Below are 12629 nucleotides of genomic sequence, written 5' to 3' on the forward strand. Positions count from 1 at the left end.
ACGAACATGCAGATGTCCTCTGTGGGTTGAGAAAATCTGGTCAGAGGTCAGCCCCCCCTGTAACAAACAGAGGAGGGGTTCGGAAGGGGTCGTTGGACCCAAAAAAGAAGGAAGGAAGGAAGGAAGGTAGAGAGAAAGGAAGGAAGACGGGAGAGATGAGGGAATGTTAAGTAGATGCAGGGTGAGGGAGGAAAAACAAGAGGAAAGGGGCGGGGATGTAGAGAGGACAGTAAAAATGAAGTGTGGCGGTGGGGGGGGGGGGTGTCAGGAGGGAAGGATATATATTTATAGAGACTCAGCCTCTCAGCAGGAAGGAGCCTTTGACTCGCTCTCTGGACCAAAGCCACACATGGAAACAGCTCTAGTGTACAAGTTGGGTCAACTCGCCCAGTTCAGTTTCTATTGTTAGAGCTGGGTATCATATGGTCCAATTTTGGGCTAAATCAGGTACTTTTGATTTTTTATTTTTTGGAGGGGGGGAGGGCATGAAAATCCATCGAAAGGAAAGGCAAACAAGGGCAAAAACCAACAAAGACTATGAAATAACCACACACACTTTTTCTGAAGTGGTGATATAATAAGCCTTATAGGGCAGGGCTGTGCATTGGGGACCTCTCTTTTTGGGCCCATCTTCTTTCTCTTGTGGTTTTCAGCCATGGGGTGTGCCGTTAGATTGCTCCCGCCGGCGTTGGGACCTGAGCTTTTTCTTTCCAGCACTCACACCACCAGACAATACTTGAGTCATTTGTTCAGGGCTGCTGGCTTGAAGAAAGCATGCCTGAATGGCTCATAACTGAGAAGTGGGCACAAATTTAGATTTCAGAAGACTTTAGCTCTACAGTTGCAACATACAACAGTAATAGTTGCACTAGTAGTAGCGATTGTTGTAACAGTAATAGTACCACTACTAGGAAATGGGTTGCGGTAGTGACTGCAGCAGTAATAATAGTAGTAGTACTAGCAGTGGTAGTAGTGATAGTATTATTACTAACAGTGGTAGTAGTGATAGTAGTAGTACTAGCAGTGGTAGTAGTGATAGTAGTAGTACTAGCAGTGGTAGTAGTGATAGTATTATTACTAACAGTGGTAGTAGTGATAGTAGTAGTTACTAGCAGTGGTAGTAGTGATAGTAGTAGTACTAGCAGTGGTAGTAGTGATAGTATTATTACTAATAGTGGTAGTAGTGATAGTAGTAGTACTAGCAGTGGTAGTAGTGATAGTATTATTACTAACAGTGGTAGTAGTGATAGTAGTAGTACTAGCAGTGGTAGTAGTGATAGTATTATTACTAACAGTGGTAGTAGTGATAGTAGTAGTACTAGCAGTGATAGTAGTGATAGTAGTAGTACTAGCAGTGGTAGTAGTGATAGTATTATTGCTAACAGTGGTAGTAGTGATAGTAGTAGTACTAGCAGTGGTAGTAGTGATAGTATTATTACTAACAGTGGGTAGTAGTGATAGTAGTAGTGCTAGCAGTGGTAGTAGTGATTGTAGTAGTACTAGCAGTGGTAGTAGCGATAGTAGTAGTACTAGCAGTGGCTGCAGTAGTCTGAAGATTGTCTGGCTCAGAAGTTTGAGATTTGGATAAATGACCTTCCAGTGTGTTGTTTGCTTCCAGGCAACAAGGAAAGACATGTGGAGACAAAACTACTTGCCCCTTTATGGTCCAGCTAGGCCTCTCCCTCACCCTCACCCTCACCCTCTCCCCTCTCCCTCTCCCCCCCTCTCTCCCTCTCTCTCTCTCTCTCTCTCTCTCTCTCTCTCCTCTCTCTCTCTCTCTCTCTCTCTCACGCTCTCTCTCTCTCTCTCCTCTCTCTCTCCCACACACACACACACCCCACTTTCCACACAAAATTAACACATTTACACTCTTCCTCTTTCTCTTGTCACAACATTCATACACTCACGTATGTAGATCAATTCAGAGACACACTGACAATTCTGTATACACAAATACATGACATACAGATTCACACATACAGACAAAATAAAGTCACTTTCTGTTACTTCAAATGCTTTCACACACACACACACACACACACACCACACACACACACACACACACACACACACACACACACACACACACACACACACACACACACACACACACACACACACACACACAACACATTCCTCCGTTTCTGAGGGAAACCCTCACTGTCATGGCAACAAATCATTAGGACGCCTCAATCAATCTCCTTATATAGTCATGACCCCAAAGACTGACAGAGGTAGAGAGAGAGAGAGAGAGAGAGAGAGAGAGAGAGAGAGAGAGAGAGAGAGAGAGAGAGAGAGAGAGAGACGAGAGAGAGAGAGAGAGAGAGAGAGAGAGATGGAGGAAACAAACTGAACTACTGAACTGTATGAGTGGTGTGTGTGTGTGTGTGTGTGTGTGTGTGTGTGTGTGTGTGTGTGTGTGTGTGTGTGTGTGTGTGTGTGTGTGTGTGTGTGTGTGTGTGTGTGTGTGTGTGTGTTTAGGTGGGTGGGCGTAGTGTCAGGACCAGATGCCGTGGGCCTTCAGAGCTGCCACAGGCAGGCGTCGTATATGACAAAGGAACATATGCACACATACGCACTCCAGAGGAAGTTGCTTCCAAAAACAGGAAGTTAGCCGATGCTCCCGAAGGAAACATACACACATGGACAAACCCATGTAGGAAGAAAAGTATTTCTCTGACTCTTTTACCTTGATTCCTTCTATCCTAAATCCCAGGGTAGCGGTGGAGCTTATGGTCTCCCTCCACTGCATGTATCTGGGCTTGGTCACTGCTTGCCGTCATGTTCGTCTGGCGTAGGTGCCTTGGGATCCACCTCGATATCTTCTGATACATATCAGGCCTTAGAGAGGGCTTCTACGAGCCTTTGTCAATTCCTCCTCAAGGTACGTCCTGACCAGTAGAGAAAGACAGACAGAGAGACAGAGAGACAGAGAGAGGAGAGAGAGAGAGAGAGAGAGAGGAGGTGAAGACAGAATCGCAGGCCACTGCTATGTGTAAGCCTATGTAACGTAACTGCTGTAAGTAATGTAATCTATTACAACTTTAATGCCATGCGCTCCCTCTCACCTCACTCCCATTTTACAGTCCATCACACATGGTAAGTCGAAGTCGGCCAGCAAATCCTCCATCTGGTTATATTTCTGTCCCGTCTTTCTCTACGTCTCCATGGTAACCGGGGACGAACGGGCGCAGCACATCTTTCATCAGGAGGGACAAACAACGCTGCTCGCATTCACAGTGTTTCTGGAAAAATATTAGGATTTGAATCTTATTTCACACGCATCATTCCTATCATGAATCATTCTATTTTGGGGGGGGGGGGGGTTCCCCTTTTTCTCCTCAATCGTTATCCGGCTAATCACCCCACTCTTCTGAGCTGTCCCGGTCACTGCTCCACCCCCCTCTGCCGATCCGGGGAGGGCTGCAGACTACCACATGCCTCCTCCAATACATGTGGAGTCACCCGCTGCTTCTTTTCACCTGACAGTGAGGAGTTTCGCCAGGGGGACGTAGCGCATGGAAAGGATCATGCTATTCCCCCCAGTTCCCCCTCCCCCTGAACAGGGGCCCTGGCCGACCAGAGGAGGTGCACGTGCAGCAACCAGGACACATACACACATCCGGCTTCCCAATACTGTATGTAGGGACACCCGATCAAGACGGAGGTAACATAGGGATTCGAACCGGCGATCCTCATGTTGGTAGGCAACGGAATAGATCGCTATGCTACCTAGACGCTCATCATGGAATCATTCTTGTAAAATTCTACCGTATCTTGACTATTACACGAGTAATTCATCTAGGAATAGCTGGATGTTGTTTAGGGATACGGCTAAACTTTTCCAAGATGAGTAAAAGTGTTGCACTGGATTAGGAAAAAGACATCAACTGTACATCAGACTTAGTTTGTCTCCGTGATAAAGGGCATAAGAAGTGACATTGGTGCGAGGGTTTCATTTTACCTTCAATATACGCCCATGGCCCGGCCTTGAAGCTCCCTACAAAGAGAAACGCTCAGTGTGAAACTTAATGAATCAAACAACCACCTTTCAAAAACCCCTATCCTGAACGGCAACAAATTATGGACGCACTTAATCAGATAAGGTACGTCTGGTTTTCCCTGTGCATTTAACAAGGAAAGACCATTAGAGACAGACAAATAGAAGGACACCTGGACAGTCACACCAATAAATGTGTTCCCCTGGAAAAATGCAAGCTGTTGTTGGTTGGTACACCTGTGTGTGTGTGTGTGTGTGTGTGTGTGTATATGTGTATGTGTGTGTGTGTTCATGTGCATATACCTGCATGTCCTGCCAGCTGTATCCAGGGATATTTCTTCTTAAAGGACATGACAAATGGAGACCAATGCACCATGTTCTTAATCTTCCTCCATGACTTGTGCTATACACACACACACACACACACACACACACACACACACACATCACACACACACACACACACACACACACACACAAGAGTTTAACACTGCCATCTTCACAATGATGCTAACAACCAATGTGTGCCGTTAAGCAAGGCACTTAACAACTAAAAACTATCTTCTGCCTGGATTATGCTCTGCTACCAGCTACATGAGCCATTATTATCGCTGGGAAAACATATCCATCCATCCATTAGAGCCTATCCAGCAGTCATTGGGTTGCAGGCGGGGAGACACCCTGGATAGGCACCAGGCCGTCACACAGGGCCGGCATACACACACATTCATACCTAGGGACAATTCAGTATGGCCGATTCACCTGCCCTACATGTCTCTGGACTGTGGGAGGAAACCCACACAGACACGGGGAGAACATGCAAACTCCACACAGAGGACGACCCAGGACAACCCCCAAATATGGACTACCCCGGGGCTCAAACCCAGGATCTTCTTACTGCGAGGCGACCATGCTAACCACTGCGCCACCATGCTACCAAGGGAAAATATAATTCTATGTAATTTTATTAGTTAGAATGAGGGTAGTCATGACTTTTAACAGACCTTTGCAATGTAAGTGCCATGACCACAGAGTGCATGAAACCTGAATAAAACAGTCTAGTTTCAGAAATTCCCAGCAGCTAGTGTTAAAAGTGTAGGGGAGGTTTGTGCTTCTCCACCGCTGAAGAACGACAACATCTGCGTCACAATGCCGGTGGCTCTTCGTGGACTATTTTTCAAGGTGTATAATACAAGTCCGGTGAGAACCAGTTCAAGTGTACCATTTGTATTAACGAGCCGGTCGGCTGTCCAGAGAGAGCGGCCGAGTGCTGAACGCAGAGCTCAGTTTTAGACACCGTGCAGCCGTCTTACCGTCTCCACAGAAACAGAGTGCTTGTTTTTTAGTTCCCCCTGACGCTTTTGGCTGACCCGGTGTGTTTTTTTTCTTTTTTCTTTTTTGTCATTTAACCAGCAAAACAAGTCTTTAATCACACATGCATAAATGTGCGCGAGTACGCCCACGCACACACACACACACACACACACACACACACACACACACACACACACACACACACACATACACTTACACAGTAGGGTATCCCTAACCATGGGGGAGCTCTCTTTAATTTATCTCTCTTGTCTCCGTCTGGGTCTGCGTCTGAAAGCCTGGCAGTTTTAGAGCATTTTTCACTCAAATTTGGCAGAGTGAGCTGTGGGGTTTCCCCTGGCAACACACACATACACACACACACACACATACACACACACACACAGAGTCTCTCTTCGAGGGTTCTCCCTGTCCATGGCAAGGACACAATGAACTGTGAGACTCCTCACACACACACACACGCACACGCACACGCACACGCACACACACACACACAGTGTTGTCTTATCATGCGGAGTTTTTTATCTCAGTGAAAACAGATTGACGCAGGTCCAGCGCTCTTCTCTCTCTATGTATCTCTATCATTTGCCGATGGAAAAGCCCTTCCTTTCCTTCTAAGGTCACGTCTATATTTAACTTGCGAACATCCCTGAAAGAAAAAGACTCACAGTTAAGTGAATCTCTCCAGCAGGTCCCAGTGACGTTCACACATTAATCCAGCATTTAGGAGAAGTGGATTTGTTCAGTGTCAGAAGGAAAAATCCCCCACGGCAGTTGAATGACTGGTCCGTTTGAGGTAAATCACTTAAACAATGGAAGTAGTGTTTGTGAAAAAAAAAGGGCAAAAAGTCTGTCCACAGCACACCACAAGAAACTTTATTAAAATCCCAGAGAAGAAAACGGAACAAGTAGTTTTTCCATTTCGTCCCTCCCCCCCAGAAATCCAGACATGCCACTTACTCTGAATGTGAACCAGCTTTGGATGCCAAGTTGCAGCACATAAATGTCCAGATAGAGAAAATAAGCTTTTAGGTTAATTTTATTGACCAATTTTAACTCTAGGCACAGCTCTGTATCAACTGCATGTTTACCACTACCAGTGAATACAGAGCTTTTTTTCAGCCTCATAATAACATGTGGTGCACATGATGACTGTGAAAATTCCCCATAAGGCTGTATGCTCTGTTTTTTGGCTTCTGTTTTTGGAAACCTGAGAAGAAGTTCATACGGTCAGCAGCCATACCAACGCATACCCTGGTTCTGCTGCATGACAGAAGCTAAGCAGCTATGGGCTCGGCTAGCAGTTGGATGGGAGACCTCCTGGGAAAATGCGTTGCTGCTGTTAGTGGTGGTGTTGGTGGACCAGTAGGGGGCAGTTTTCCCTCTGGTCCTAATAAGCGACAACAAAAACCCCAACGCTCCAGTGCAGTGACGGGGACACTGTCCTGTAGGAGATGTCGTCCTTCGAATGAGATGTTAAGCCGAGGTCCTGACTCCCTGTGGTCATTAAAGATCCCATGGCACAAAGAGTAGGGGGTCCCCCGGTGTCCTGGCAAAATTCCCATCCTGGCTCTCTCCATCTGGCCACCGAAGCATCCCCAGTGTAATTAGCTCAATGATTCCTCCCTCTCCACCTCACGCTGATGTGTGGTGAGCATTCTGGTGCAAAATGGCTGCCATGCATCACCCAGGTGGGTGCTACACACTGGTGGTGGTTGAAGTGAAGTTACCCCCTTCAATGTGAAGCACTTTGGCGGTCTAGATAAAGCACTATATACATGTAATCCATTAAGATGGTATATAATGGAGATAATGGTGCTGTGGGATTTGATCAAAACCTGCATGGGTACATGTGGGCCCACAGATGTCAGGGTCTTAACCACAAAACCATCACAGGGCCTGTCTCTCTCTCTCTCTCTCTCTCTCTCTCTCTCTCTCTCTCTCTTTCTCTGTCTGTCTGTCTCTCTCTCTCTCTCTCTCTCTATATATATATATATATATATATATATATATATATATATCAATGTAAACAGCACTGTCAACACTGTATGCCTATGGATTCACACACCTAACAGGAAAATGGTTTCACAAAGAGGATATCCTTCGGTCGACATGTACTTCCACTACACTACAATAGGAGAGAAGAGGAGACTGGGGAGAAGGTTGGAGCTGAGAGGGTGAGATGAAGGAGGAGAGGACCAAAGAAGGAGATATAATGCCTAGTCAGATAATCTGGATGTGATGAAAATTCATCAGCAGATAGCATTACTATCTATGGTTAGACACACACTACACACACAAACATACACACAAACGCACGCACGCACGCACGCACGCACACACACACACACACACACACACACACACACACCTTTCTGTTCTCTGATTCACTCTCACACGTAAAACTCAAAAGGTGTGTGTGTGTGTTTATGAACGAGAGAAAGCGTTGGGAAGATTATTTGTCTGTTTGTGAGACTGAGAGAGAAAGAGGAGTTACAAATTGAGATAAAGAGTCACAAGGATTTTATTCTCTACACCAATGGAGGGGAGAGTTTAAACAACAGCAAAAAACAGCACACACACACACAGACACACACACACACACAGACACACACACACACACACACACACACACACACACACACACACACACACACACAGATCACATGGTGGAAACTGCCTACTTGTCAGCTTAACTAATATGTGTCAGACATAGAGAGGCCGGCCATGACCCAAGGACATTATAAACATTCTCTTTCTGCCTCGCACACACACACACACACACACACACACACACACACACACACACACACACACACACACACACACACACACACACACACACACATGCACTGAGTTGAGGATCTCCCTCTTGGCTATTATGCATGTTATCCATTAAGGCAGGCAGGACGACAGCAAGAGGGAAACAGACACTTTCTGGAGGCCTAACACGACGGTCTCTGAGGATGCCGTGCAAAACCTTTCCAACAACAACGACTCACTTACCCATATTATGCCTATTCCTGTTATTATGAGATGTGCAGTTTAACTTCTGTACCCATGGGAAAAGGAAATCTGGCGTAAAAGCCATCAGTGGGTGTGAGAAATGAATACCCCATGGAGGCAGTCGCCCGAGGGAGCTGCAGATACTACACCCTGACGTGGACGGACATGGCTGTTTTCTGGTTTCTGTACTGCAGGAAGCTGAATCGGCTCATCTGGACACACCATTTATTGAGAGGAACGTTGCATCACTCATCTAAGTGACCTCTTCAGTCTCAACTGCTTCTCAACTGCTTCTGTAGTTGTGAGAAACAGCCGCTCACACGGCAACTGATAAGGCTGATCTAGATGACTAGAATAACAGAGCTTTTTTTTATAATAGTCGTAGTTCCCATCTTCCAGGGGAACTTTTTTCCATCATCCTCGGCCAGTTAGTAGCTGAATATCAAACTACAGCTTGGAAATTACCCAGTGTCTGTACTTTTTCTGTCAAGTCAGACCCTCACTCAGCTACCCTTCTGTCAACTCACACATGGACAACTGCTCTGTGTGTGTGTGTGTGTGTGTGTGTGTGTGTGTGTGTGTGTGTGTGTGTGTGTGTGTGTGTGTGTGTGTGTGTGTGTGTGTGTGTGCATGTACATGTGTGTATCTGGTCTGAATCAAAGTGAGTGATTAGCAGCAGACCGTGTCACCATGTGAACATTTGGCGGTTAAAAGACATTAGAAAGAGATCAGCGTAGAGAACAGTAACAGGAGGAGAGGAAAGGATGGGGATGGGTTTGAAAATCCTAAATCACCAGTTTCACCAAAACTTAAAAGTTGCTGCGCCAATCCTTTCTACTGAAAGCTACCACTAGAAGCAACACAGTGATAATGCTGGGGCTGTTGTTGTTTTAAAAAAAAAAGAAAAAAACAAAATTCGTGTCCAAAAGTAGCTACGACATTAAACCAGAAAAAGTCAAGGAAGGAATTTAAATGGTCTAAACAGATGTGAACGTTAGTACGCCCGGACAAAACATCCCTCAACAACCAGGAACCAGCAGTGTTGAGTGACAGTACCTGAGAGTGGCTGGTGAAGAGGTGGAAGATGGTGATGATGGAGATGGCCACAGCTGACATAGCAATACTCCACCATGAATACAACCAGAGAGACCACATACCTGACTGACTGACAGACTGACTGACTGACTGGATGGCTTGATCACTGACTTGCTAGACTACACAGCTGGCTGATAGACTGTTTTTCTGACTAACTACCAGGCTGACCCAGACAGACTGACATAATGACTAATTTACTGGTCCACTGACCAACTGACTGGATTACTGAGTACCTCCCTGGATGGTCGACTTACTAACTGACTGAATGGCTCAATGAATCACTAGCAGGCGACTGACCGGCTGTCTTACAGCTGGATGTTTGGCAGCTGGTCAGTTTGACTGGCTTGCAGGCTGGCAAAATGGCTGAGTGACTGGCTCTAACAACACTCTCTCTCTCTCTCTATCTCTGAAGCCATTGCTTCAGGCTTGCATCCTCATCTCACTATGCCCCGTCAAGTCATTGTGTCTAAAGGGATAAAGAAGCATAGAGCATTTGATTGGCAAAGTAGTGGACAAACACAATCTGGCCATGCAAATCACTGCAGCGCTGAAATTTGACATGCACAGAGGCTGAGGCATGCATGTGCATAACATGGATAAAATAGCTGATCACTGCAGCAGCACAATGCATTGGTGCAGGTAAACAAAATGCATGGATGTTCATTTGTAGGTGTGCAAAATATATATATGTTTGTATATGTGCTTGTAGATATATGAGTGAGTGAGAGTTTGTGTTTGTGGTGTGTGTGTGTGTGTGTGTGTGTGTATACATATACATATACATATATATACATACATATATATATATATATATATACATACATACACACACACACACACACACATATATATATATATATACGTTTGTTAAAAGAAACACTCAATGATACGAAAAGTGCTCAATAAGGAGCAAAATAATCCAGTGAGTCAAGTAAATTCTTTATGAGACAGTACGAGCCTGTTTCATGCCAAAAGCAATCATCAGCTGTCAATAATGCTACTCGGGAGAGGACATACCATTTACTGCCTCGTCATGCACATCACGTGCACAACGTCCTACATTCAAAATCACGTGATCACTAACGGTCCAGTCGGGGGGGGGGGGGGGGTTGGTATTTGTCTATTGGTATGATTTATTTTAAAAATTAGTTGCTTATATCTATGTCTGCAACTGCTGGCCAATTCATTCCTATTATTCAATGTAGACATTTCTGGTTTGCAAATGATAAAATATTTGATCATTTATCATTTAATCATATATATATATACACACACACACACACACACACACACACACACACACATTCATATATATACATATATACATATATACATATGACAGTCAGGAAGAACCCTGCCTATGCTTTGCTGCTATTAACAAACTGAATCATAGCTCATCATAGCCAACCGTCCAGCTTTTTGGACTAAACCAATATCCTGCTTGCTCTCAGTTATCATATCGTCTGTATTTCAGACTGAGCAGGCCTTATACACAGTGAAGGTAATCTCTTTGCCAAGCACATAATCAGATTTAGTGGAAGAAACACAACCTGGCTTGACAAATGAGTTTAATACGAATCACAAGACTTTGGTCTCACACCTGGCTAAAGACAATACAAGGAGGCCTTTGAGACGATGTGCGCTCTCGCTCGCTCTCTCTCTCTCTCTCTCTCTCTCTCTCTCTCTCTCTCTCTCTCTCTCTCTCTCTCTCTCTCTCTCTCTCTCTCTCTCTCTCTCTCTCTCTCTCTCTCCTATCTTTAAGCCCCAGACCAGCTGGGTGACGACAGAAGAAAAGAAAAAAAAAGTTTCCATTGAAAGAAAGAGAGAGAGACAGAGAGAGACAGAGAGAGAGCGAGAGAGAGGAAATGGTAAGCAAAGGAACTTCTTGTAGACAGGAAGTGGGGGGGTGCTTACCTCAGCGACAGTATTTTCCATATCCGCCGCTGACTACAAACAAAAGAGAGTGAAGAAAAAAAAACGGCCTTGCCGTCTGTAAACAACAGCAAGAAGAGAGCGAGATAGCTACAAAGACACAAAGTTTATCCACTGGTCCACTGATTGCGATCTTAAAGAAAGGTGTGTTATTTCACAACACACATAAAGGGGTTTACAGCTTCACACACACACACACACCAAAGCTGTTAACGCCTTAATCAAATCAGGTTGAGGAAGTATCATTTGAAAAAAAAAAAAAGGGTGCCATGTTGAGAGAATTAAATGACTTGTGCTCGGAGCAGGTGGTTTGCGGAGAGACCAGACTCCATTAATCGGCCACAAGGGGGGAATAGAGGAGGAATGGAGAGACGACGAAACCTCGAGGTAGCAGGGCTTAAGGGCAACCCTGGGTTAAGAATACACCACATGAACAGCTCTTGCCGGGGGAAGCACTGATGATCTCTTGTTGGTTGGTTTTAACAGAGCGAGTACTGAGGAAGCTGATATCGCTCACCACAGAGTCCCCGGACAGATGTGAGAAGCTGCAGCTCTGAGTCTGCAGTTAGCACTGAGACACAAACACACACGCATGCACGCACACAACCTGCATGTATTAATGCGGGCGAACGGCGCACCCTGACACGTCTGCACTCCTTTCCATGTACTGATATGATGCTAAATGGGCAGAGACAACCGTTTTGGACCGTGACGGTGAAACTTTACACCTTTTTTCAAAGACGTTCTTCAACAGGGCTTTTAAACTAACTGGCCTCTGCTGAAACCAGTTCTAATGACGTTCATAATGCAAAAGGGAGGCTTCAGCACGGAGGACGGGTCACCCTGAGAACGCCATGGCTGAGTAGGTGCCGTTGGACCCAAGCATGCAAACATTGTCATGCAGGCTTAATCTTATGAAGCGGCAGAAAATAAATCCAAGGGTGGGCTAGTGTTTCCCCTCTAGCGGCTAACCAAGTGGGCTCCCTGTAACACATATGCACTGCTGAGCTGCTGCACACACACACACACACACACACAGGACACACTGAGGCTTAACATTTCCTGTTTCATCCATAAGACAGAGTTTGACCCTCAGTGCATCCTAACCATACACTAAAACACACACACACACACACACACACACACACACACACACACACACACACACACACACACACACACACACACACACACACACACTCAAACCTAGTCACACAGCTGTGAGAGGGAAACTCAGTTTGACGTCACAGGGTTGCCAGGGCAA

At 45.4% G+C, this 12629-nt stretch overlaps 1 protein-coding gene across 1 annotated transcript in view; it reads right to left on the bottom strand.

Annotated features, from left to right (window-relative positions):
- itpkb (inositol-trisphosphate 3-kinase B) overlaps positions 1-12629 on the bottom strand; it is a 39287-nt gene that overhangs the window by 10043 nt on the left and 16615 nt on the right. The window contains 9 exon segments of the mRNA XM_056294996.1: positions 2690-2778; positions 2781-2822; positions 2825-2857; positions 2860-2891; positions 3069-3148; positions 3150-3245; positions 3965-3983; positions 3985-4000; positions 4304-4403. Of these exon segments, the coding sequence (XP_056150971.1) occupies positions 2690-2778; positions 2781-2822; positions 2825-2857; positions 2860-2891; positions 3069-3148; positions 3150-3245; positions 3965-3983; positions 3985-4000; positions 4304-4403 (507 nt within the window).

The sequence above is a fragment of the Lampris incognitus genome, chromosome 15 (assembly GCF_029633865.1).
Source record: "Lampris incognitus isolate fLamInc1 chromosome 15, fLamInc1.hap2, whole genome shotgun sequence".
NCBI classification, from domain to species: domain Eukaryota; kingdom Metazoa; phylum Chordata; class Actinopteri; order Lampriformes; family Lampridae; genus Lampris; species Lampris incognitus.